The 26,192-nt window shown below is 47.7% G+C and overlaps 6 protein-coding genes across 6 annotated transcripts; 2 read left to right on the forward strand and 4 right to left on the reverse strand.

The window, feature by feature from the left end:
• Positions 1-157: 157 nt before the first annotated feature.
• Positions 158-2,610, reverse strand: F4817DRAFT_332060 (uncharacterized protein). The gene has a single exon (XM_049302601.1). It carries the CDS (start codon positions 2,067-2,069, stop codon positions 708-710), a length of 1,362 nt encoding a protein of 453 aa, XP_049160913.1. The 5' UTR covers positions 2,070-2,610; the 3' UTR covers positions 158-707.
• A 2,471-nt stretch (positions 2,611-5,081) lies between these two features.
• On the forward strand, positions 5,082-5,641 carry F4817DRAFT_314120 (uncharacterized protein; the record flags this gene model as incomplete). Its single annotated transcript, XM_049300355.1, has 3 exons — positions 5,082-5,193; positions 5,295-5,410; positions 5,474-5,641. The coding sequence occupies 3 exons, from the start codon at positions 5,082-5,084 to the stop codon at positions 5,639-5,641; spliced, it is 396 nt and encodes a 131-aa protein (XP_049160914.1).
• A 273-nt stretch (positions 5,642-5,914) lies between these two features.
• F4817DRAFT_43735 (rRNA adenine dimethylase) lies at positions 5,915-7,362 on the reverse strand. Its single transcript, XM_049307468.1, has 3 exons — positions 6,976-7,362; positions 6,607-6,910; positions 5,915-6,552 (listed from the first exon to the last, which is right to left on the reverse strand). Exons 1-3 carry the CDS (start codon positions 7,225-7,227, stop codon positions 5,951-5,953), a joined length of 1,158 nt encoding a protein of 385 aa, XP_049160915.1. The 5' UTR covers positions 7,228-7,362; the 3' UTR covers positions 5,915-5,950.
• A 159-nt stretch (positions 7,363-7,521) lies between these two features.
• On the forward strand, positions 7,522-10,698 carry F4817DRAFT_332064 (pre-mRNA splicing factor). The gene is made up of 2 exons (XM_049302602.1): positions 7,522-8,059; positions 8,162-10,698. The coding sequence occupies exons 1-2, from the start codon at positions 7,710-7,712 to the stop codon at positions 10,596-10,598; spliced, it is 2,787 nt and encodes a 928-aa protein (XP_049160916.1). The 5' UTR covers positions 7,522-7,709; the 3' UTR covers positions 10,599-10,698.
• On the reverse strand, positions 10,699-13,203 carry F4817DRAFT_332068 (uncharacterized protein). The gene is made up of 2 exons (XM_049302603.1): positions 11,918-13,203; positions 10,699-11,840 (listed from the first exon to the last, which is right to left on the reverse strand). The coding sequence occupies exons 1-2, from the start codon at positions 12,558-12,560 to the stop codon at positions 10,939-10,941; spliced, it is 1,545 nt and encodes a 514-aa protein (XP_049160917.1). The 5' UTR covers positions 12,561-13,203; the 3' UTR covers positions 10,699-10,938.
• A 9,638-nt stretch (positions 13,204-22,841) lies between these two features.
• Positions 22,842-24,812, reverse strand: F4817DRAFT_357564 (uncharacterized protein; the record flags this gene model as incomplete). Its single annotated transcript, XM_049305934.1, has 2 exons — positions 22,842-24,130; positions 24,191-24,812. 2 exons carry the CDS (start codon positions 24,810-24,812, stop codon positions 22,842-22,844), a joined length of 1,911 nt encoding a protein of 636 aa, XP_049160918.1.
• Between the last annotated feature and the right edge of the window lie 1,380 nt (positions 24,813-26,192).

Consider the following 26,192-nt stretch of genomic DNA (forward strand, 5'->3'; position numbering starts at 1 on the left):
CGAGTATGTATTAAGAATAATAATACAAGTCTTCAGTAGCAGCTACAAGTTCAACCACGAACAGAAAGGGATATATAATCTATCATATAGGCCGGCCATCGTATGAACCGGTTCCCCTTCCCTCAATCCTCGATTCCTCCTGCTCTCTCTAGGATGCTTATCTCCGCAAGGAATCTAGATCGCAACACAAAGCACGCATATTCCCGCAGCTTTTGGTCGTGTCAGCTACGAGGCGAAGTCAGCCTAACCCGAAATACGACGGTCTCGAACGCCATCTGAAATTCCCTGCGTCCCATTATTGAATCACTGCAGCCACAAGGTTGTAATATATGACGTGGTTGCGTGTAGCTATCCGGTATTTATGTATTTATATTCGCCTCCTTATTTATTATTTATATTACTTGATATTATTTACTGACCTCGTGGTTCGGGGATAGCACCACATAATACATTGGCGCCCTTTTCGAAGCAGATAAGCCAAGCCCCCTAGGCAAGCAGCTAGCCTTCGAATTAATAAGCCGCCAAAAACCTCAAATAATAGACGATAGTTCGTCGGGGCTTATTTCGATATATTATGTAGTACGACATCGTTTATCAACCGCCCAACCGATAACACCTTACGAATAATATCCCAGATAAAAAACCGTTTGCTCCCGAACCCCATGCATAACGCTGTGGCATGTTTATGATAAAGCAGATGAAGCCTATTACGGAAGCTCGTCGTCCTTCCTAATACCCCTTGGGCCACTCTTGTCGAGGCCTGCCCAGTCGCGATCCCATCCCTTCCCGCAGTCCACAGCACCTCTAGACTTGCCACTCTTTGCCATCGCTTTGATGTCGCTCCAATATTCCAGCCTTCGGACCTCCTCGTCGGCGTGCTTAATAGCCGCGGCCAGGTTTTCGGCCTTTCGTTGCGTAGCGAGAGACTTCCCTTTCTGTCCTGTATCCACCTGGTCGTCGTGAAGTTGTATGAGCCGTGCTAAGAGAAGCTTCCGGGATGTCTGGAACACAAACAAAGACATAATTTTGTGCATGTAGTCTTGCAATTTCTGCAAATCATCTGTGCAATGCTCAATGTAGTTTTCTATGGCCTCGAGCTTCTCTCGGTCGATGCGGGACCACCTCAAAATCAGCATCAGCTCGTCAGTTGTCGTTATGTCCACCATAGCTATTGCATCATCTTCATCCCGCCTAGTACCTCTCGATTTCCGGAAAATTCGAGCTGCCATCTGATTGACGCTCGTTCGTCCTAACTCGATTCTCGCGGGAGTTATTGAGAAATACTCATGGTACATGTGCGGGTCGTTCATCTGATATCCGTGGCGCTTTTTTATTCGCCTTCTGATCCACGCTCTCCTCCGCACGAATGAATTGTAGCACTTAGGGCCATGCCATGAGAATTTCTTAGAAAACATAAACGAGTATTCCCAGCCGTCACTGTCGGTCTGTCTAGTCTCGTCCCGATTTATGCGCCACTCGGGCCAGGCCCATTCCCAGCTCGGGTCCGGCACTTGGGCTGTATGTATGTCTGTCGGGCTCGGCTTGTGGGCAAAGTTGGTCCAAGGTGGAGGATCTAAGTTGCCCAACGCCGCGGAAGAAAATAGAGGGGTGCCACAAACGAAAGCCCCACGCTGGTTCTCATACAGTATATCAATTGCTGTTTCAACCTGTTTAGACGGACGCGGGCGGGGCTTGTTTTTGCTAAGAGTCTTCTTAAGGCCATTCTCTTTCGAGATGGGCCTTTTCCCGATCACCGAGCCGTTGGCATCTTGTGCAGAAGCTTGTGACGTATCACGTTTGCCCGAGGGACCTGCCTCGTCGGGGCCACTGTTTTTTAGTTGAACATCTCCTACTTCAGGAGGCTGGGTAGACGGAGCTCTACTATCGGATGAAATTAACCGTTGGTCTGGAATAGATGAGTCGATATTGTCGGCCGTTTCGGGGGTAGGAGACCGAGGTTCTTCGATCAGTGCTGTGCGGTCGACCAGACTAATTTCGTGATCAATATCGCTATCTTTCAGCGAAGGAGCACGACGAGAGCTGCGCAGACGCGCGATGGTTTTGGGCATCGTTTAATACGAACAGATGCAGCATAATGGAAAGCGTCGTCTAGTTGATAATGACATAAGAGCGAAGTGGATAAGAAATCATCATTTGTATTGGGTCCTGGTCCTGGTCCTGACTATAAGAAGCACAACTGACGTCTGCGTCTTACCAGAGCGTACCTGTGAGCTAGAAGATGGCAATTATTGGTTATGTAGTGAGAGGAGAAGTAGATAGTGCTATCCAAAGTTAAGCTAAGAAGCTAAAATGTCTGCGCCGGGTAGCTCTAACATCGATGACGAAGGAGGCTAAAAACAAGCTGCAAGCTGCAAGCTGGATGGGAATTGGTACACTAAAAGCCAGTTAATAGCAGTAGCTGGTTAACGGCTAGCAAACTATAAGCTTGTAGCTTGCTTAAATGAGTTGCCGAGCTTTTAGGCAGCGCAGACATCCAAAATTGGATTTCACGATATTAGGAATGTAGTTGATGATGTAATTCGAGAATAAGTAATCCATAATAAAAACTTGTATTCCGTACCCATGCAGAGAATTTGAAGCAAGGTCATCACGGTTGCGACTTCGAATGTGGGGTATCGAACTACAGTAAAAACTCGCCATAGCGAATCTAAGATATAACGAATTCACTTTATAACGAATTGAAATCACGGATTGTTGAATTTTGTATGTAAATTAACGAATTTTTTTATATAACGAAATTCGTTAACTTCGTGACAAATTACCATTAAATTTGTTGTAAAACGAGTAAAGTTATACCGTTTTTAGCTTAATATATATTTATTTTCGGAAAATACTTATTTAATTTCGTTTAAACTTATGACTTTACAGTTTATACGTAAGCATTTTACTTTTTTAAAAAGTATTTTATTAATATATTTTATTATTTAATAATAAATTTACTTTATAATAAATTTAATCCCGTGTTTTTTAAAATTTATTATGGCAAGTTTTTATTATATTAAATTAAATTAAAGCAAAAAAAAACTTAAAAAAAACTTAAAAGTTGTTTAAAACCGTAAACGGTGTTTTGTTTATAACTCGTGTTAATTTTAACACATAAATTAATTAAATTATGTTTTAATTATAAAGCGATTTCCATTATAATTTAAACGAATTAACGATAATTTTAATGTTATATAAATTATTAAATGTTTATAATTTTATGTTTATGTTTTAAAATGTTTATTATAATAAATAAAACTATTTTTAATTTTATCGTTACTTTTTTTTATTATAACGTTTTTAATGTTTATATAAATGTTATATGCGTTGTAATTATAACGTATATATTTTTTATAAAAAAAAAATTAAAACATCATTAAAAGTGCTGTAATGTTTTCATTAAATGCGTTATAATTACAAAGCATTTTAATGGATAATATCGTTATAAATGGCCATAAACAACTTAATAAACACCATTCTCGTTTATCTCAGGTGACCTCAGACCAGATATTTTCGAAGCGGGCTGCGCCCGCTTGCGCCACGCAACGCGTGGTCCGTGTGTTTGTACCTGTGGGTCACGGGCAAAGCATTCGAAAATATCTGGTCTGAGGCTGTACTGTATTGCAGGGGTCCTTGACGTTCTCGTTGGTGATGAAAAAATCAGACATTACATCTACGATGACTTAATATACCACAATAACGTACGAAATAGCTTCAATTTTAATGACTCGGGGTTTGTAATATGCTTTCTTTAACTCTCTATCTTCTTTATATACTCGTACGGCATCGCGTTCTTATATACCAGGCCTCGACGTCTAAAAATCCCTGACGTTCTGACTATACTAAGCCTCATGTAAGGTACTTAGGTACAACAACTTAATATCCCACAACCACGTATAAAATCCTTCTTTTTTTAACAATTTAAGGCTAATAATACTATTTCCTAAGCCCTTTAGCCTTTCCTGCATACCTATACGGTCTTATATACCAGGCTTTGACGTCTGTTGCGGCTATCGTTACGCGTTGCGGCTACCGTTGCGACCGGTGTTGCGGCTAACGCGTTGCGACCAACGCGTTGCGACCGTTGTAGTGCAGCCGTTGTGGCCACTTTCAACACCTTAAAAGACTTAAAACGCGTAGATTTAATCGATAGACCTGATAATGAGATTAGTACGATTGTATAATCAATTAAACTTACTATAAAAGCGCGTTGATACTATTATTTTAATGATGTTGTTTTGATGATCTCGTTAATGTTGTTGTTTTAGAACGTCAGACGTATGATTCTGGTGTGCGGGGTCCCAGACCTGCCTCAGACCACAGATTCGAGATTGTTTTGGGGGGTTGTTCCGGGGTTTGATTGGTTAAAAAAGAGTGTGGCTAGGGGAGGTACAACCCCACGAACGATCTCGAATTTGTGGTCTGAGTTTACTGAGATAAATTCTCGTAGCTTTTCAATTTTAAAAAATCATCAGCGGTTTCCTCGAAGCTTATTGGATGCACGAGAAAGTATTTTAGAGCACTCCACAAGCCCAATTACGGTGGGGATAAGTTAATCAATACATCCAAATACATTGCTAATGCTTATGCTTATCCCCCATAAGTTTTTTCAGGCTTATGTTCCCAAACACCTTCTTAACTGTAACGCTATATTTAGAGCTTATTACTAAGTCGCTCACAAGTCTCTCATCATTGTTACACCTTCCTCCCCCACCCGCATTCGAGATGAGCTACGTCATGTATCTTGTGACAATGGAGCAACTACCTAGGACCTAATAGAGTAACAGTAACCCTCTGAACGAATCGCCATGAGGTAGAAGGTAGGGAAGCACCTAAAGCCTAAGTCGTATGTTATATATATTGCATCAAAGTAGTGATTCGTCGTAATAAAAATTTGACTCTCGTCCCTCCTTAAACTGTTTCAGTCCAATAATTTCCATTCCAATAACTTCAACTTTTATCACAAAGTCCCATACCCTTGGAGAGCTTATAAGATCCGGACATCTGGATAGTTCTTGATATCCGACTCATCGATTAATATAAACTTACCTATGAAGTACATACCAAAAACATCTATAATGTCGAAATCCAGACTGCCCCTCGCCCTCGGCCTGACGGCTGCAGGTGGTATTGGTTTTTATTTATACAGCGCCGGCGGCAACACCAAAGTCGCTCAGAAGAATGCTGAAGGTATGGCATACTCGAGAGTTCTTCCTAGATATCGTCATGGATTACGATAATTCCCGCAATATCTCAATATCATACATATGCCAACTAACATATATATACAGACGACGCTCATAGAGTCTCTGCTCAATTCAAATCAGAGCTGCCCAGTCGAGGAGACCAGGCTAAGAAAGACGCCGAGAAGTACGGTGCTGAAGCCGGTGCCAAGGTCGACCAGACTGTAAGTAAAAGTCATACCTCGCAACGTCATGTCCGCGGTTTCTGATGATTCTTCGATAAACAGATTCACAAGACAGACTCCGAACTGCGAAAGGCTGCTGCTGATGCCGAGGCCTACGCAAAGGACACCAAGGCCGCTGCTCTGAATAAGGTAGACGAGTTCGACAAGAAGGTCGAAGCTGAAACGTCCAAGGCCAAGAGTGGCATCTTTGGCTGGTTTGGCGGAAAGTAAACGGGTCGGTGGATGCTCGTTATTCTAGGGTTAGGTGACACGGGATTAAGGTCAGGTTTGACGACGGAGGATCATCCAAAATGGCCGAACGGATTGTTCTGTACGATTGACGTTTATACGCATCATAATAATTATCCTCATTGCCGGCCCTCTAGTGGGCAGCATATCAAGTACGAAATTTTCGCTTGCCGTTCAAGTTCCCACAAAGCCGTAACTCCTAATGCCCTATGCGTATGAGCCGTGATCCCCTAGAACGCCGGACCATCGTAAATCATATGTTGTATATGCGTTGCCGCATAGCTTAACGGATCAAGAGAAATGAATTCCTTCCGCGTTGAAAGCAGCTAGAAGGCGCAAGAAATCATTCTCGTCGCACTTCCCACTTCTCTTGTCAGCAAGCTCAGTCACGTCTTCCAGAACCTTTCGGACTTTTTCCCTGACTAATAAGGCGACTCTCGTCTTCTTCCGCTTGCTTTTTGTCTTCGGTATCTCGGTCTTCATGGCCTCCTTAAAGAACGACGGCGTGTCGTCATCTGCTCCGTCAACATCCATGATGCCACCCCACTCCTTTTCGTCGCCGGCGCTCGGCGGCACGTTCTCGTCGACTTCCATTTCCTCGATGTCGTCCTCTTCCTCGTCCGCAACTGTATCGTCCACAGGGATATCATTTGTGGCGCACCAGAGCCGGTAATTTCGCTCTAACATGGAGAGAACTTCCTTGTTGCCGAGCCACGAAGCTCTTAAGGTCTTATTTCTTCGGTTGAAACACACTCGCAACATGCCGTCCCACTCCTCGAAGCTGATGTTCGGACGCTCTGAGCCGAGTTTAGGCTCGATTCGGACGACGCTAGAATCGACTTGAGGAGGGGGCCGAAAGTTATTCCTTCCGACTTTTAAAATGTGTGTTATACCTGTGATAGCTAGAGTCAGTATCGCTTCCTAGACGTGGACTAGAGGCAACTTACGCGCCCAGAATTGCGCATTGACTGATAGGCGACAGTAGAGAGGATCGTTTGGCCGGGCTGTAAGACGTAGCGCGAATTCGCGCTGGAACATGAGAACACATGTTCTTGGTGGATTCGGAAGAGAGAGAAGCTTGAATACTAAAGGCGACGAGATTTGGTAGGGGGTATTCGAGATGCACACGTCGAAAGAGGGAAGTGTAGTCTTGATTACGTCTCCTAAGAGAACTTCCAGTCGTTTCTGCTCCGGCTTTCCTTGTACACGCTTCGTTGTTTCGGCAGCCATTCGGGGGTCCATTTCTACCGCCTGTTCACGATTGCGATTAGTTCAATGACCTCCCTACGCAAGTGATAATCACTATGTGAACTTACAATGACTTTCTTGGCTTGCTCGAGGATCTTGACTGTTAAATTTCCCGTACCAGGACCGACTTCAAGAACCGTGTCTGTGGGTTTGAGATATGCCTTCGTAACTATGGTCTCTGCGATACCCGGATTCTTCAGAATATGTTGACCAAAGTCTTTACTGAATTTGAAGACATTATTCGTCGCAGCACTCTTGGCTGGTCGCTCGTACGGAGTCGAGTTTGCGCTTCCGCGTTTGGATGTCTTTGCCTTGCCCATTTTCGTCCCTCGGCCAGTTAAAAGAAGGAATTAGTAGTGAAATATCCTTCTCGTAGTAGAATGCGCCGAGTGTCGATTAAGGGTAGAGGGGCAGAGGGGCAATGCGATCCGCGAGCTTTCGTAACTTTTTTTTTGTAGATTTTTGGTGTTGCGTGGCTAGGAGTGGCTTGTTATCGTTATCAATTTACTTATCGTTATCTAAACCCCTGTAACCACGGCTCACCCCTGTTAGCGCTATGCTAGGCCCGTTGCTTTCGTTCTTAGATACTTTCTTAGTGATTCTCATTGTAAAGTTGTAAAGCTTTCTTTCAACTATATACAAATCTATACAAATCAAATAGCAACAACTTGGAAACGACATCTCTTCTGCCGCTAGTGTCGGCACACTTAGTCGCATACCATCCTTTATATTGCTACCTACTTAACTTGTTTTAACGAGAACGGTATTCCCGTCGGTCTGATCTTACTTGAGACCAGGCAATATGACGGGGCGACGCGATTTCCTAAGCCACCCGGCGCCGGAGAACTATGTCGCAGGTTTAGGACGTGGTGCTACAGGTTTTACTACGCGTTCGGACTTGGGTCCAGCTAGAGAAGGGCCTTCTGAAGACCAAATCAAGGAAGCTCTTGCGAAACGTGCAGCGCAACTGGGATTTGGCGGCGAGGCAGCAGGCAAAAAGGACGAGGAAGATGACAATGACGACCGATATCAAGATCCTGACAACGAGGTCGGCCTCTTTGCCGGTGGGGTTTATGATAAAGATGACGACGAGGCAGACAGGATATACCGAGAGATAGATGAAAAGATGGACAAGCGCCGGAGGGCAAGAAGGTTAGTTCTTCTCGTTTAAGTTCCAAATTTATCCCCAGCTAGTTCACAATTCATCCCGAACTTAGCTTGAGCAGATTACCGACGATTGTTTTACGCGAATAGGGAAGCCCGCGAAAAGGCAGAACAAGAAGAGTACGAGCTCAAGAACCCCAAGATTCAACAGCAGTTTGCCGACCTGAAGAGAGGACTGGAAAGCGTTACCGAAGAAGAATGGGCAGCGCTACCCGAGGTTGGAGATCTTACCGGAAAGAATAGGCGGAGCAAACAAGCAAGACAGCAGCGCTTCTACGCTGTTCCGGATAGCGTATTGGCCGCCGCGGGGAGCTCCGGCGAACTTGGGAGCACCATAGTTGAAGACGGTGCGGCATCGACAGCCGGTGGCTCGAGCAATCAGGATGGGACAATGACAAATTTTGCCAAGATCGGACAGGCCAGAGACAAAGTCCTTCAGGTTAGGCTTGACCAAGCATCTCAGAGCGGAAGCACCACATCGGGAAGCGCCACGAGCGTCGATCCTAAGGGTTACCTAACGAGTCTAGCAAAAACTCAACTACCAGAAAGCGCGGCTCAGGTGGGCGATATCAACAGGGTCAGGGAACTACTCGAATCCGTTATCAAGACTAATCCGAACAATGGCCCTGGTTGGATCGCTGCCGCTCGTCTCGAGGAACTTGCTGGTAAGATTGTAGCAGCGCGGAATGTTATCGCGCGAGGTTGCGAACACTGCCCTAAGAACGAGGATGTCTGGCTCGAAAGCATTCGACTTAACGAAGGACGCAACGCCAAGGTTATTGCGGCACAAGCAATTCATAAGAATAATCGCTCGGTGCGGTTATGGGTTGAAGCGATGAAATTAGAAGATGACACTAGGTCGAAGAAACGGGTTATACGACACGCTTTAGACCATATTCCCGAATCAGAGGCCTTATGGAAGGAGGCCGTCAACCTAGAGGAAGACCCGGATGATGCTAGATTACTTTTAGCGAAAGCTACAGAGCTTATCCCCTTGTCCGTGGACCTGTGGCTAGCATTGGCTAGGCTTGAGAGTCCCGAGAACGCGCAGAAGGTGCTGAACAAAGCTCGTAAGCACTGTCCGACATCCCACGAGATTTGGATAGCTGCCGCGAGATTGCAAGAGCAGCTAGGACAAGGAGAAAAGGTCAACGTCATGAAACGTGCTGCACAAGTCCTCGTCAAGGAGTCGGCGATGCCAAAGCGGGAGGAATGGATAGCAGAAGCAGAAAAGTGCGAACAGGAGGGTGCTATAATCACATGCGGCGCGATCATTCGGGAAACCCTCGGTTATGGTCTCGACGAAGATGACGACCGCAAAGATACTTGGCTGGATGATGCGCGTGGGAGTATCAATCGGGGCATGTATGAAACGGCTCGAGCTATATTTGCATACGCGCTTCGAGTATTTCCCACGAGCAAAACAATTTGGTTAGCAGCTGCAGATCTCGAAAGGAACCACGGGTCGAAAGAGGATCTATGGCAAGTTCTTGAGAAGGCTGTCAATGCCGTGCCTCGGAGCGAAGTGCTATGGATGATGCTTGCAAAGGAGAAATGGCAAGCCGGAGAGATCGATAATGCACGTCGCGTTTTGGCGAGAGCGTTCCAGCAGAATCCGAACAATGAGGATATTTGGTTAGCAGCAGTCAAGCTGGAAGCTGAGAACGGCCAGATCGATCAAGCACGAGGCTTGCTAAAGACAGCCCGGCAGGAGGCTCCGACCGATCGTGTCTGGATGAAGAGCGCCGTCTTTGAACGGCAACTAGACGACCTCGATGCAGCACTAGATCTCGTCCAACAAGCGCTCAATCTCTTCCCCACATCTGCCAAGCTCTGGATGATGAAGGGTCAAATTTACGAAGATCTAAGTAAACCATTACAAGCGCGCGAAGCTTACAGCACGGGAGTAAAGGCAGTACCGAAATCGGTCCCTCTGTGGCTACTCTACTCCCGCCTAGAAGAGAAGCTCGGTCAGCTGCCCAAGGCCCGTTCGGTCCTCGATCGCGCGCGCCTCGCCGTGCCCAAATCCGCAGAGCTATGGTGCGAGTCGGTGCGTGTGGAGAGGCGGGCGCAGAACACAAAACAGGCCGAGTCGCTGATGGAGCGAGCGCTCCGCGATGTACCCAAGGCGGACCAAGGTATCTTGTGGAGTGAGAAGATATGGCATCTAACAACGCGGCCGCAGCGGAAACCCCGGGCTCTCGAGGCGATCAAGGAGGTAGATAACGACCCGGCGCTGCTGGTAGCCGTGGCGCGCATCTTCTGGGGCGAGCGACGACTCGAGAAGGCTCAGAACTGGTTCGAGAAAGCGCTGGTGAGGGACTCGGACCTGGGTGATAGTTGGGCGTGGTACTACAAGTTCCTGCTCGAGCACGGGACGCAGGAGAAGCGCGAAGAGGTCGTTAGCAAGTGTATTAGCGTGGAGCCCCGGCACGGTGAGGTCTGGCAGGCTATAGCGAAGAACCCAAAGAATGCGCGCAAGGGCGTGGAGGAAATTTTGAAGCTTGTTGCTGCTGAGCTGCACTAGAGGTGCGCGATTCCCTGCGCTGGGTATCTAGATCTAGTACATGTATTAAATAATTTATTATTAATAAAGTGGCCTGGACAGCTTTGAGTAAACTTCAGGGACCGCGATTTCATCCTCTGTCTACCCATTTTCTACTGAGGGTCTAGGTAAATAGTGAAATTTTGAACTTAGTAGGTGGTATCTAGGTACTTAGCATGTTCAACCCGTATAAAACATCCCATCATATTCGTCATTATACGACCTCGTAGCTTCATTAAGAGTTTCCAGAAGATGACCAGCCAGCCATTCATCAACGCCTAACCCATCCATCCACCCATCCATCTATTTTTCCCGCAGATGCTTACCCGAAGTATAGAGATATCGGGAGGTGATGGTACAGCTGATAATCGAACTCCTGGCTCCACTCCAGCACGAAGAACTTGGTAAGCGCCACAACAGCTTCAGCGTCCAGGTCCAGGGTCTCAGGAAAACCCGACCGTTTCCTTAGCCGCCAGAAATTCACCTCGTCTAGCTTCTCGAAACCCCAGCTCTCGCCCGCGTATACCGCCGCGATGTCGGTTACCACGCGCACCGAGTCCCCCGAGTTACCGCCCCCCGAGAGCACCGCCGACGCCGCCATGGGCCCCATGCTGCTGCGCACAAACTCCGGGTCCCAGCCCCGAGAGCGGAAGACCTCGGGTCGTTGCGTAACTGTCTCCTGCAGAAGCGAGGCTAGAGTCTTGCGGTAGTGGTCCATGGTCGATTTCCCGTAGGCTAGGAGGATGTCCCGGAGCCCGCGGTGCATGCTCCAGGATAGACATGTCCAGGGCAGGCTGTCGAGGGCACGCTTTATGACGTCTTGTTCGGCGGGAGGGATGATCATGGTGACGGTACGGTCGCCGGTGTCTTTGCTCGGTAGGTCTAGCTGGATTTCGCCATCTCCCGTGTGCGTAGTGCTGCTAGGTCGCGCGTAGAGGAAATCGACGTCGAAGGCGCGGCCGCCGAGCATGTTGTATAAGTGTCGGCCGGAGTGGGCGCCTTGGAACCCCTTGGGCGAGTGTTCGAGCCGGTAGGTGCCGCTGGGCTTCCGACCGCTGAAACCGACGGCGAAGTCGGACGTTGGCGACGATACGACGCCGGATATCATCTGTCCACAGCGGTCAACTCGTTGCATAAAGCTCCGAGGGAGGACTTCTGTTGCGCCGATGGAGTCGTGTGCGGCGAATTTGACGATGGCTTCTTGTCCGATGGGCCAGGTGATGTCTGGAGGAGTTAGTTAAGTTGCAAGGCGTATAGAAGGGGAAGTTCTATATAAAGTAAAATGTCCTAGGTTGACTTACACCACTGCCCACAGTACGAAGCATAGCCAGCCCGAAACCCAGAAGCGTCGCTATACTGGAACACCGGACGGCCATTAGTCACAACGAGCATCGTAACAAGCGTAGTCCGCGATATGACGATGCAAGCATGCGACTGATGCCTCTTGAGAGACTTCCGCGCAACATGCGACCAACTAGCACTACGCACCGGCGCACCAGCCAACTCCCTCCCACCACCACCGCTCTCCAGCGTCGCCGTCGACGTTCTCGCACCCCCCTTCTCAGCCGCGCCCACATCTCCCCCAGCGGCGACGACCGCACGCAGCGACGGCGGATCGTGGTTAAACATGGCCAAGATGGTCGACCAGCCCGCCTTGCCGGGCGTCGCGACGGGAATGCGCGTCACGTGCAGGACGTTGACGCCGCAGAAGCCGTCGGACATGCGCGCGGCGATGGCGGGGCCGAGGGGCGGCGGCTTGGTGATGCACCACCATGGGAACCGCAGTTGCCGCTGGAACCATATCCCGAGGTACTCGGCGGTGCGGTTCGTGTGGAACGGGTCCAGCTGGTCGTTGATGGCGCTGGCTTGGGAGATCAGCCCGCCGAGCCCGACTGTCGTTACGGCGAACGAGAGCCATGCTGCGGTGAGGTTGGCCGTGTCCATGCTTCTTGGGAAGAAGAGCTGAGGAGGTGGTGTTAGTTATGTATGTGCGTGTCTACCGTATCTATGTATGTATATGTTTGTCTGACGAACTATAGTAAAACAAGTTGTCGCATAGCTATACTACATAGATGAACGGAAAGATAGGTAGGTAGGTAGGTAGGTAGAAGAAATAGTATGTATTTCACAGCTTAACGTGAATATGTAGAGATAACTGGTAGATATACCTAGCTATAAAATGTGTGAAGTGGACTGACTGACCAATCTCAGCTGTTCTAATACACGCCGTATAAGCCCTATCGGGACCTTGAGTATAGAGAGGGCTGTGCTACTAGACATGGTTCTTCCAGTCTATACCCTCTGAGGTGTGCTATGCTTTCAACTCGCCAGCTAGAGGACGCACGATGTGACTATTCGCGGCTATGCGGTCTAGCCCGGGCCAACCATAAGCGCCGAAGGTTGTTGACAGCGGCTGGAACGGCTTCATACGAGAGTCCTCCCTCTGCCAGGTCAGATACTAACCTAACACACCTAGCTTCTCGTCCGGAGTTAAGAGAAAGTTGTCCGGAGAGATTAGTAATGCTATATTGTTTTGAAGAGAATATAAAAGTAGGGTATTACATAATACATAGGACGTAATTGTGCTAGGTTACCGTCACGTTACGTATGTCGTGAAACGTGCAGCGATCCAGGCGAGTAAGGGAACAGGGGTCGCCTTTACAAAAGCGGAATAGTGTCATGCAAAGAGGGGATGATCCGCCTATAGGGCTCATCAGAAGTTACGTTTCTCATCCACTACGTAACTTCATCATTCATGCTAAGCCATCTACATCTTTCCCAATCCCGCTCGTTTACGTTCCGAGGAATACCCTTAAGTGGGAAAAGTCATATATAATGATAAGTATAAGACTAATGTTAGTATAGGGAAGAAAATACACCATATCACGTATAGAGCTTCTTGACTTCTTCAGGTCTGATGCAATCATATATGTATTCACTAGTAAGGACTCATTTGTTTCATCAAATTAAATATTGTCTTCTCAAGTATCTTCATAAGCCATTACAAGTACAGATGCGGACCCCATCTGTCTGGGTATCTGGTGTTGATAGTAGTAAGAGTAAAGTAAGTAGTTGCCGCCCTCCGTCTAATTCCCATACTCGTTTTGATGAAAGTGAAAATAAAAATAAAAATAGAGGGCTCTCATACGGTCCTCTCTTCGTGTGGAAGGAAGGAGCGATAAAGGAGCCTCTAGACCGGAGATCCCGTTTGGGGGGTATGCTTTTGTATGTCCATCCTATGCAAAGTGTATTTTGTAACCGGCCCCGTGGTTACCGCAATGCCCTTCTGTGTTGAAAACTCGAGAACCGTTCTTTCTGAACTGTAGAAAACAAATGTGCTGGATTATACCAGGGGAACAAATGAACAAGATCGTGGGATCCACGACCTGAACTCTCTTCCTTCCCGTATGTCACCGTACGAAGAAAAGATCCAACGCCTAGAGCTCCGGTAATGCCTATGCCGTACTCGCTCAGTATACAGAATCAATCATTAGAAGTCACAAATAAAAGTGTTCGTGGGCTGGAGAGGCCCATGTCGTCGAATATTATTGTATTGCAACCACAGTCTCATTAGGTCGTAGAGATGGGTTATTCGCCGAATTCGGCTTGACAACTATCTTGCCGGAGATCGCCACATTTCTAGTTCTCTGACTAAGAGGCAACGTGTACTTCAGAACTCCTTTGACAATAAGAGTGAACTCGTCTGCAATGATACGTTCCCATCGCTCGGAGCCACTATCGGTGCCGTTGCCAGGTCGGGCGAGGCGTAAGGAGCCCGTAGAAGTGGAAATGCCTGATTGGAAAAATGACCCTTCGTAAGTTAACGGGCTGTCGAACACAACGATGTTTCCGAGACGCATATTTGGTGAAGCATCTTCAGGAGGCGGTTTGCCATCGCCATCGCCATCGCCATCGTCATCGTCGTCATCATCAGGTAATCTAACGACCGGAGGGTCATCCTTAGGGTCGTCTAGAGTACCAAGCTCGTCTCGGCCAGGATGGCGCCACCATTCCGAGTCGGTACCCGCATGCGGAGACTTTGCGAATATTTCAAGGTCAGACGTATCAATCATTACAACGACGACGTTCGGGTTGTGCGCTTTAACGGTAATGTCCATCATCAGCTCTTGTTCGCTGGCCAAGACGTTCCCAATCTTGACAAGTTCGATGTCGGTGAGCGGCTGAGATGTCGCAAACATGAATCCAAGTGCCCCGGAGAGAACAACCAATAGCATTATGGTAAGGACAAGACAACTCGCAAAACGGTTGATAAATGAAGGGTTTCGCTGGTATGTTTGTGCTTCGATATTTCTCCAATGTGGGTTGCGCCGACTTCGATTAGATCTGATAGATCTGGCCGTGCCACCTAGGAGAAGAGGGGTCCTTTCGTCATCGGCACCGGTGGTCGTGTCATCGACATCGTAGCCGCCTGTGAGCGCCATTTGTCGTTTACTAGTAGCTGCCCAGCCTCGACCTGTACCGAATCTAGGGCTCGGGGGATTGGAACCCTGTCTTGAATTGTTCCCGCCGAACTTCGACTTAGCTGCGTTAGGGAAGGGAGATTCATTATCGAATAACGAAAGGTGATTGCTGCTGTTATTCCGACCCCAACGGTTAGGATGGTGATGATGGCGGCCTGTCCCTCGTGCAGAGCCAATATTACTCCGGCCCGTGCCCCGACCATCGTCGTCTCCGAGAGGACCGTCGGTTCCGCTGCTCGTGTAAGTATTAACAAACTTCATATTCTTTTTGACTGGCATAGTAGGTGCGCCGGTCTCTGTCATGCCCGTTATTGAGCGTACTCCGTTCCGATTGACTTGGCTAGCAATGGAGGTTGCACTGGGTGTACGTGAGTGGTAACGGCGAGGGCGCTCGCCTACATCCGGCGGGTTCGAATCGTATACGAAAGTTTCGTCCGAGTCTGAAGAATTAGCTTCCTCCACCGCGCTCGCAACTTTGGCCTCGAAAATGTCTGCTTTTGAGGATGCTGGACGGTGTCCTCTAGTTAGCAAATTGGTCACTTGTGAGGTAAAACTTGAACTATTGACCGAAAGCTGTGTTATGATGGATTCATCTCCATACGATCCTTGACCGTATATGGTTGAATGATGAGATGAAGAAATGGACTGTATCGAGCAACTATGCCGAAGCTTAAGTGTCAGAGCAGTGGATGGCTCACCATTGCCAGAAGCAACAGATGCGGGCTTTCTCGTGTGCTTCTTCTTTTCCTTCTTCGGTTTTATGGTTTCCGAACTAAGTTTCGTTCTTAGACTTCCATTTGCTCCCTGGCCCCTCGTGTTCGTGGCTATTGAGAGTCCTGGAAGGTTGTTGATTTGTTCCGTCTCGACCGTCATATTTCTCGACGAGCTCTCGCCAGAGGTTGGCCCTTTGGCGCCATACTTGAGGGTCGTGCTCGACTGTCTGCTGTGGAGTGAGGGCGCAGGACCAACAGTACTTGTCCCTCTCGAACTCTTGACATTCCCACCATCGCTACCACTCTCGCTATTATTCGTCGCATTCTGACTGGAGGTTGTCCTCTTGATCGTGCTCCCGGAACTTTTAGAATGCGCCGATGACTGCGCAGCGGCGGTCTCGGCAAGCTTTTCAACAGCAACGTCTAGTCCTGGTCGCGGGGTATTGGGGCTAACCTCCTGGACCGTCTCCAAGGTAGACGATCCATTACTTGGTCCACGAGCTGGGGTCCTCATACCAGACGGCAGTTGCGATTCTTCCGCCTCGTTGTCGGAGGTAGACTGCGAAGCGGATTCCACGTGAGGCGAAGGCGTTGCTCGCTGAACATTTATAGCGGGTGCTTCTTGCTCGGCTTTTCGTAACGACGAACCGGGTACGGCTGGCCGGCCGATGTTAGGCGGCGGTGATTTCAATCGAGGTGACACGGGCCACCGGGGTGAATCTTTGGATAACTCGGACGCAACGGAAACCTTCTGCGGGACGGGAGTCCGTAGCACGGGCTCCGAATTTGACGGAGGTGGTAACGAGGGCGTTGTGGCGGAAGAAAGCTGTTGTCGCGGAGTCGAAGGTGCAGGAACGGTAGTTCTAGATCTCGACGGACTGGGGTCTTGGATACTGTTCTTGCGTGACCCAGCTGGGGTTGGGGATGTACGGCTTGCTCTTCCTGTCTTAGCCGAGGGGCGTGTTGGTGATGTATCTCTAGATTGTGCCGGCGACGCGGTAAGTGAAGTGGAGGCTGATGTCCACTTTGAGGCCTGCGAGTCGATATGGGCGCTAGAAGTAGCAGAAGTGTCGTTGTCGATAGAGTTCAGGCTGGACAGACTGGCGTCCATAGCAATATGATTATTTGCCATGGTGCTTGGCTGTTTGGATTAGGTCGGCGCAAACAATGGAACCACGTCTACCAGGAATGGGATTAGCTGGGAAGGATGGCTGGTGTACGTCGATAGAGGTTGATCATCGTGATGTGGCAGCAGGTTCGCATGCGACTAGCTTTCACACTGGACGAACCGGGCGAATGTCGTACAATCAAACGAGTGCTGCAATGCGGTACGGCCCCTACCACCTTTCTCCCCCACTGTCTTCCCTCTCCTGTCACGTAGCCTTGTCTATTGTACGTATTTCGTATGATAAATGCCCCAGTCAGGAACCTGCAGCAGTGATTGACGAATGGGGCCTAGGGATGTGTTGTTTGTGCCGGTGTGGTCAGTGGTCAGGATACAAAAAAGACTGCAAACGCGGGATTGGGCGCGGGAAGCAAAATGTCTGAATGACACAATAATGTGGAGAGTTGCGGATGGTTTTAAGGTGTACTGCAGAAATGGGGGGGCGGCACGTATCGAGTAAAGTGATAACAGGCCGACAATCAGCGGTATGATAGTATATAGAGGAAGGACCAGCCGAAGGACGGGTTTTGGGGAGATAGACTATGGACAATGTATGGAAGAGGGTGATTTGTTGGAGGCAAAACACGGGGAGTTGAATTGTAAGTCCTTTTTCGATTAACTATCAGATTTGAAGGTAATGATGTATTGTACACATGCGTCTAAGTACCTAGGTATCTTTACGGAGGGATACCTTACGAAGTACAAACATGCATAGGAATGGATACCTGCATGTACATATGTACATACATGTACGCACATGTAACCCAACCATTGAAGGCACTTTAATGTTCGTTGCGACTTGTTCGGTGTTGCAAGGTATTTTATCCCAGATAAATTTGTACGTAGGTAGTTACCCGGTCACGTTGAATAAGCACCAACCAGGCATCTATGTAATGTAGAAACCTGAATTGTGAATTGTGGCAAAAAGATGAATACGTACCTCTCATAATACGAACGTACATGCATAACAAATGCCAACAATCTCGACGCTTTAGGTATTTTATAGAGGATATGCCACACCACACTACTGTCCTTCCCAAAATTCTAGACCTACCCGTACTAAATCGGCCAGCCAAAAAAAAGTATAAAAAATGAGATGGTAAATACCTAATGTGCATTAGTTGGGGTTACCATACCTATTAAGGTTACTTCCTGCTGTGTCGTGAAAGTCAATTCAAATGTATTCAAGGGGCACGATACAATTAAGAACTACATGTATCTCTATCCAGCTGCCGAGATGTCTTTCAAAAAGTGGAATTCGCTCATATTATGGCGCAGGTACGGACGTAGACAATTCGGTCATCCATCTCGTTGATTCGATAGAATTAACATTACTACTTTGTATTAGATATTAGGCATGTACATGTAAGCAAGACCTGAGTTGATGGGCTGATATCTCTGCATCTCCATAACCCACATAACCGAGGCACTGTATCTTAGGTACATCCACTATCCCTAACCCGTCGGAACCCATGAAATAGAAAGATGCAAAGGTTAAAGACGTTTGCAGGTTCGGTAACCCATGAATTTTCAACAATTTGCTCGCTTCGCATTCTCAGGAGTCGGCATGTGTGCCGAAGGGAGGAATTTCTTCAGGGACTAACCTTGCCCTGAAGCTAAACCAGCTACAGCACTTGGTCGGCTGCTCCCCAGAAATCTAGCCTATGTGGGCCTTTCTTGCCTTACATACAATCCGCTTGGGATGATCCGGAGTGTAGATATCTAGGGTTGTGAGAGCGGTGACACGAAACACTCGATATGTACCTCCTAAGGTACCTGAGATATGTACCCAAAGACATAAAGACAGGTGTACTAATACTACCTCATATATTGTGAATTTGTTGTGGCATCGTAGGTACCTGGGTAATTAATTACCATAGGGTTGAAAAGTCGCGAGAGACTTAACCCAACATAGAGTGAAAGTATGTAAAGAAGTAGCGTAGGGTTATTCGGAATTACAATACTATATTAGGCATCTAACGTATCATACGTAACCCTACTATAACCTTTTTTAAGAGACGGAGCAAGTAGATATGAAGAATGAATGCGGCAATTACGGTATTAATGGAAGCCCCGGAGGAATAAAATGTACATGTATCCAGGAACACAATCTCACATGTAAGAAAGGTACTTGTAAGCTCATTAATAGATACTTGGTGCTACAAGAGTAAAAGCTCCACCTCAGTGGTTTCGAAAGTCGACATGCGGTATCTGCCGTTTGACCGTAAGTTGCTTCGACGGATACTTTTCTCCATAATTGTTAGCCCAGGTTAATTGATCTGATCCACTTGCCTTAGACCCCGATAGTCGCGCCGTCTTTTTCCTTTCAGTTTCTAGACGAATATTCTTCTTCTTCTCCACTCGAATTGTTCCTCGCATATCTTGCAGTTCTCCACTTACATACTCTCTACATTGTAGTACTTTGGTACCTATATCGTCTACCGCTTATTCTAACAAGTTAAGGAGATCCTTCGAATTTACCGGTCTTGTTTTTGCGAACAAATAGCGGTCTATTGCAGTATTCATGTTTTAGGAAAATAGAGCATGACGGCCAACATGCCGTGGGATGGTGCACCGAATCCGTCCCTGTCCAGAACAGCAGATATGACTAGGGTCTGTTCTCCAATGGGTTGGTAGAGTGTGGTTGCTATGCTTAGGCACGGATTCCAAGTCGAATCAAAAAATAAAGAAAAGGTGTGGGAACGCTGGCCAGGACGAATTAAGAATAATGTTAAGAGGAAGGCTTCCCTTGGACTACTCAGCCTTGCATCAGCCTATAGCAACATCGCTTTCCCAATAGAAACCCGGCAAATTTGGACCTCTCAGAGATCGACATGTGGACGACCTGCTAACGCATGCAAATGATTCTGCTGATGCGTGTCTGACGAACGTGACCCTGACAGCTCAATCACCACCAAGTTCTCTAGGCGTTAATCGCCCAAAGGGAACATCGCATATGCATAATTTCAATTTGGGAGTTCCCGAGATGGTAGTCGAGACGACTATACCTACGATAAGGGACTGACATTGCGCATACTATATATTACTATATCTCTAGCGTTGCCTCCTTAGGAAATCAGACGAGTGACCAGTCGCTCGGTGACGAGTCGCTGACGAAATTTGCGCGTAGGCGAACAAGAAGCCGAAGAGCCATTACCTACCTATCCCTTGGAGTCAGAAACTCGACGGGACGTCCCGGTTATCCCGTGGTAGGTAGGTATACTGCTTTGGAATCGACACTAATAGATCACATACTATTAATAATACATCTCTTCTCCTCCCTTGTAAAAATAGCACCCTCATAATTCCTATAACCCCTTAGGTACCTACGTAGCAATGCGGGTATGCTCACTACTACTATCCAACGCGGCAGCCACCCTGTCAGACATCGCTGTACGATCTGACATAATAAGCGGCCCGTCCAAACAGATGGGAATATGTTGCTCAGCCTAGAATCCTGCCTTGCCTTACCTACCTGCGCCAAGTTGATATGTCATCGATCACGACGGGCAGTCTGGAGTACACCGGGACTGGTTGGTTGGGTGGTCATCTGCGCAGGAACCCGCGATCCCCATAGGCCCGGTTGATGCCAACATCCGTCCAAGGAGCTGCAGTGTGGGGGTATGCAACTTTTTTGGGAGTCAGAATAGGTACAACACCAATTCTTGCATCACACACCCTTTCGACTATAGTATATGCTAAAATGGCTACTATGGATCGACACCTAATTTCATGGAAGGAAGAGTAAAACCCAAAGTGGTGACGAAATACTACGCCTTTTCGTCACTTACCTAACATTATCCCTCCATATTCATATGGGTAACCAGCGACTTGGTGTGTTGTCTTGCGTGGGGGGTAACATTGTCCCTTAAGGTAGGAAGATAGGCAGTGAGGCTCTTTGTTAGGGAAGCATGGAACTAGTGAGCAACTCCTACGCTCTTTTTTACCACTTACGAATTTGAAGATGTAAGTATTAATATGTGCCATACATATATTGTTCTTGAAGTAGTTAGAATGACTAAAAGATGGACCTCTTGACGAGTCCGGACTTTCTCCCAAACCTTCGGTATAGATCCGTACTACCAACCCACCCAGAAAAGCCACACGCGTATTATAGGTACATCAACCACGCGAGTTATCCGAGCATTCACGGCGTGGGGTTTGAGCCATTTTACTCCTGGCACTAACGATCAATCTTGTACTCCCCAATCCCCATACTTTTGCTTACCCCATGCTTCAAGACCCGACATCTCGCTTGATGATACCCAGCGCGGCGTTTCTCAGCCAGACTAGCAAGTCATGAATATTGAGAGGCCTAAATAGGGAACTAAGTGAGCTATTTCCTCACACATTCTAGACAGCAGCCTTGGGATTGGCTATGAGTACCGTCTACCAGAAAACTTGGATCATGGTGATTCATAAGGTTGGCACGTGGTAGATTTCGTGACGTGATACTGGCATTAGATCGTGCAGCTTGGTTGAACAACTCCTGAGGTACGGATTAAAGTGTCTCGGGAGAGCGACGCCTTTGAATTAAGACTGTCTTTCCAATGTCGCGGAAGCACCCCAACAAGACGACAGACTAGACCTCCGTCATAACTTGATAAAGTAGGTGGTCTGCAAGGGGGGTTGAACATATCGATCTGGCAGACAACAGAAGCTGCTTGCTAATCCAGATTATCACCCGTGCAAGGCGAGAAGTACTTACCATGTGTTAGGTGGTACCAATCAAATAAAGGAGAGATGTATGAACCCGGACATAGCCCCCATCAGAATAGTACTACGCCTGTCGGTATCTCGTCACATCAGAACCTTTCCGGTGTAATATTCAAGAGCCTTCTATCATAGTCATTCTAGATTCATCCTACTCCCTTATTTACTCACACGCAGAGAGAGAGAGAGGCGTTAGTAGACTGACCACCTTATATCGACGAAAATAAAACTTAGAATACCTAGCTTACAGTTTAACATGTTCAAAACAACGCTCTACACCGAGGTAATCTACGTAGGTAGGTAGACATGCTCATCGGGATGCGGTAAATATAACCCCCGGTCATCGTAATACGCTCCTCCTAAAGCCCAAACTATCACCATTGCAAATCACGGCTTGGATGATAGACCAGTCTTTAAACTCGAAACATTAAGCTCAGCCTTGATTCGATCTTTTCCCTTTAATACTGCCTCGAATACCTAAAGCATATCCACACCTATCTAAGATGACAATCTTCGCGAACATTACGCTAATGTATCAGTCTCCCTCATCTCGTCTTCCCTTTGAGCCCCTTTAAGCATTACATTTCCACGGTAGGTATAATTTTTAAAAAATGAGCACACGCATTACCAAATGCTTCACATACTAGCACGAAGACATAATAATCACGATCCCAAGCAAAACATCTCTCTTCAATCTATAGCAACCCAGCTCATCTTTCCCTCGTCTGTTTCTCGTCTTCTTTTCTAATCTATCTTACTCAAATTCATTCATCCCAGACAGCATAATCAACATCAACATGAACAAATAAACAAATACTTCAATGGTAATAAATATATCCCGGGCATAATCGTAACTTAACTACTGTAAGCAGGGTTGGTCGTTCGTGGCTACTATCCGTTCGTTCGTTCCGTCATTTGCGGCCCATCCAACCTACATAGTTGATTGCTTGTCCGTCGTAGCGAAGAAAAAAAAAAAAAAAGTAAAAAAGAGGCATTACGTACATAACACACCATCCACCCTATGGCGCGATAGGCAAAGGTTCTGTAGTTGAATAACAATTCTTAATCATACCTCCTTTCTAGAGGGTTTCCACTCGACTTTGATATCGATATCGACACCAATTTCGTCATTACTGTTTATCAACATGCCACACTACCGCACGCTTTCATGTTCGTCTTTCTTCGCCCACGCGCTACTCGCCCAGCCGATCCAACTCGCGCGCTTGTTCTCCGCGCGCTCCTTCTCGTTGTTTTCTTGAACCAGCCTCAACGGTCTCGGCTTGTTACCCGCGAGCGTGGTGCTTTTCTCGGCTATACTGCTTATAGTCCTAGGCGGGCTCTGGCTGGCCGAGGTGGCTGTTGTCCCGTCCGCGGCTGAGTCCCCGCTTACACTACTGGTTTCGCTGCGCATGCCCGGGAAGTTACCCGAGCTGCCATTGGCGCCCGAATGCGAGCGGCCTCCAGGGGAGAAGAATGTCTGGGAATGTCGTGCGGATGACGATGTCGTGCTTAAAGTCGGAGATAGTGGGCCGTCAGGCCCCTTGTACATGGCGTTCACGATGCCGGCTGCCCCCGTCAGTTGCTCGCTCATGGGCCTTCCGAGGCGCCGCGCTGTGCTCTGCGAGCGCCCGAGTCCGGTGAGGGGAATGCTAGGAGCCGTCTCCGGGTTGGTGTGCGCAGAGACTGCATGGGCTTGGTGCGCCGCGGACATAGTCATGGGTCGAGGCTTTGGTCGAGGCGCGGGACCACCGGTGGCGATAGACTTCGCGCGCGATAGGAATGAAGCTCCCTGAGAATCTGTTGGGGGCGGTGGGAGGTCCTTGTGTAGATTGGCACCTGGCTTGAAGTCGGAGGACTGGTCGAGGATGTGTTCGAACTCTTGGTGCTGGAGGAGCCGCTCGATGATCTTGTTAATATACAACGTAAGGGCCTTGTTCTGGTCCTTAGCAGCACGGAGCTCAGTCTCAAGACGGCGCAGAGTTTCCTCATCAACAGCCTTCTCATCCCCGCCGAGGGCACCCAGTTCATCAGCCAAACTAGCCCCTGGAGTCGGTGGATTGTCGCCGGCGTTGGATCGACCTTCAAGAGCATTGAGTGCGTCTTGGTTGGCGGAAACGTTCATGTAGCCAAAATCACCCTTGCCAAACTCGCCGTGGAGTGTCTTCTCCTGGAGGAGCAGCTGATACGACTCGTTATCTTCCATCAGCCGTGCGTTGGCCATGCGGGCCTCCATGAGCAGGCGTTCGACTTCGTGCAGGCGCCCGCCACCTTGATTCTCGGACTCAACAAGCTTAATCTGAGCCTCTGCGAGTTCAAGACGTAGAGATTCAATCAACTTATCCTTCTGAAGTAGCAGCTTAGAATTATTCCTGGAATCGCTACGCTGAATCGAAGAAGGTGGAGCGAAGTTCCCATTCTCTACACTAGGAGATGGATTACTCGCTGTAATGTTACTCAAATTAGCAATTGCATATGTAAAATCCATATAATTTGGATGCTCACATTGCCTTGTTGGGCGGTTTTCGTCCTCTGCGTTCTTTTGGTTGAGCGTCTCCTTTAGCCTATTGATCACAGCTTGCATCTCCTCCTCACGGTTCGCCATCTCTTCCTTCTCTTTCATCATGGAGCTCCGCTCGGCCTCATAGATTGCTTCCATCTCGCGCATCTGTCTCGCGGCTTCCCGTTTCTCATTTCTAAGCGCTTCGATCTGTTCCTCGCTCTCGTGCACCTTTTCTTCTAGTTTGGCTTGCTCTTTAAGGGCATCATCGAGTCTTGTCTGCAAAACCTCTGCTTGTTTCTTATGCTGCTCGGAAGCATTATCTGCCTTCTGTAACCGCTCTTTTAGGTCTTCGATCAGAGCAACCGTCTCGGCGCGAGCCTCAGCATCCCCAACTGTGCTAGAGATACTTAGCGATGAGGTTGTCCTATGCGTAGCAGCGGCTCGCGCTGACATTGGAGTACCGCCTCGGCTAGATCGTGTCCTCTGTGGGCTGTTGGCGGTTCCTGCACCATTTGTAGAAGAAGTCGGTGTAGACGCTCGGGTCTGCCTCGACGGAGGTGTGTTCTCGGTCGAGGAAGCCCGGCCATGCGCCGCGGATAGCGGCTTCTTAGGTGTAGCGGACATTTGTCCGGTTTAATGGCGATATACAGGTAAAAGTGAACGTATATACAGGAATGCTACTATAGGTAGCCGAGTTGCGGTAGGTTTGTCTCGTCAATATATTCAAAAGCCGAAGCAGTAGATACAAGGTAAAGTTCAATGTAATGTTGGAGGATATGGTATGATGGAATATGATGGTTGGTTGCTAGGTCAATCGCGATGAATGAGACAAGTTGGAAAACCAATACGTTGGCCGGTAGACGACGCAGGTGTGTTTCTGGTTGATTTTTGGACCGTACCTTATGTTGTTTTGTCCGAGTGGCTCATATGCGGTCTGTGGTTCGTGGATTGGTGGCGCGGGATGCACAAGTCTTTGGGTCTCGGGGGGAGACTTCTCGGGGGGAGACTTCTTGGGTTAGATAGAATTCGCAACGGAACATTGACTGACAGCCGCTATCCAGGTGCTTGTAAATTCCCCGTTTCCCGTTTGTACTTCGTATAAATAGGGGACTTGGGTCTAATGCGTCAGAGTGGGTTTAGACCGTTGAGCGTGGAAAGCGCTTAGCCTATCTAGGCTTATCCTTTTCTGACCCTTTTCGACTTTTCGACCTTTCTCTCAAAGTCAGGCGAGACTCAGCCACGCGGGATCACCTTTTCCCAGGGAATCACGAATCCTGACTTGGCTTTTCTGTCTCTGATTTAAAGTAAAAATAGCATGTACTAAGGTACATACCTATATAAATGTAGTTTGTAATTTGTAGTATGTATTAGGTAGTAACGTCAACTTTGAAGAATGTTTGTAGATGTTCTTTTTAAATGTTCGCATCTCGAACTCCTTTTGGGTCCTCTTTCCCTTTTACCCCCCTTTCTGCTTGTAAAGTTTAATTAGCGTTTATGCGGTTTCTTAGGTACTTAGGTACCTAAGTCCCGATACTTTAGCGCTCGGCGACGAGTGACGGTGTGGATGCTTGGATCCTTGTGGAACATGTTTTATGTTTTATATCAAAAGGACGCGTCCCAATAATAGGAGACTGATAAAGTATCTTCATGATTGTACTTGCTACCGGTATGATATATGTCCCTGACAATTGCTGTTTGAGGACTTCATTAACTCTTCTTTGTTCTTGGTGGTCGAATCAGACTAAATAACGATTCCACTTATATCATAAGTGATAAAGAAATCTACCTTCATTCACACGTCAGGCGAGGATGAATTGGTTATGCAAGCATGGTCACTTTCGTGCTCTTTCTTTCTATTGTTATTTAGAGGTATTATCTTTAAAACATACCACTGTTGGTTACTTAAATGTAAATATGTAGGTACACACATACTGGGAATTCTCGAAAGCTTAATACGAGGTATTTCCAGGCATAGGTAAACCTTATGCCTGCCGACTGGGTTGG

The sequence above is a fragment of the Daldinia loculata genome (genome assembly GCF_022478755.1).
Source record: "Daldinia loculata strain CBS 113971 unplaced genomic scaffold F4817scaffold_13, whole genome shotgun sequence".
Lineage (NCBI taxonomy): Eukaryota > Fungi > Ascomycota > Sordariomycetes > Xylariales > Hypoxylaceae > Daldinia > Daldinia loculata.

What these genes read in the sequence shown, in the direction of transcription:
- F4817DRAFT_332060 (XM_049302601.1), bottom strand. Translation starts at nt 2,069, where the DNA reads ATGCCCAAAACCATCGCGCGTCTGCGCAGCTCTCGTCGTGCTCCTTCG.
- F4817DRAFT_43735 (XM_049307468.1), bottom strand. Translation starts at nt 7,227, where the DNA reads ATGGGCAAGGCAAAGACATCCAAACGCGGAAGCGCAAACTCGACTCCG. An exon ending in AGCAAGCCAAGAAAGTCATT is followed by an intron (nt 6,911 to 6,975) that starts GTAAGTTCACAT and finishes AATCGTGAACAG; the next exon opens with GCGGTAGAAATGGACCCCCG. An exon ending in CAATGCGCAATTCTGGGCGC is followed by an intron (nt 6,553 to 6,606) that starts GTAAGTTGCCTC and finishes TAGCTATCACAG; the next exon opens with GTATAACACACATTTTAAAA.
- F4817DRAFT_332064 (XM_049302602.1), top strand. Translation starts at nt 7,710, where the DNA reads ATGACGGGGCGACGCGATTTCCTAAGCCACCCGGCGCCGGAGAACTAT. An exon ending in AAGCGCCGGAGGGCAAGAAG is followed by an intron (nt 8,060 to 8,161) that starts GTTAGTTCTTCT and finishes TTACGCGAATAG; the next exon opens with GGAAGCCCGCGAAAAGGCAG.
- F4817DRAFT_332068 (XM_049302603.1), bottom strand. Translation starts at nt 12,560, where the DNA reads ATGGACACGGCCAACCTCACCGCAGCATGGCTCTCGTTCGCCGTAACG. An exon ending in TTCGTACTGTGGGCAGTGGT is followed by an intron (nt 11,841 to 11,917) that starts GTAAGTCAACCT and finishes TAACTCCTCCAG; the next exon opens with ACATCACCTGGCCCATCGGA.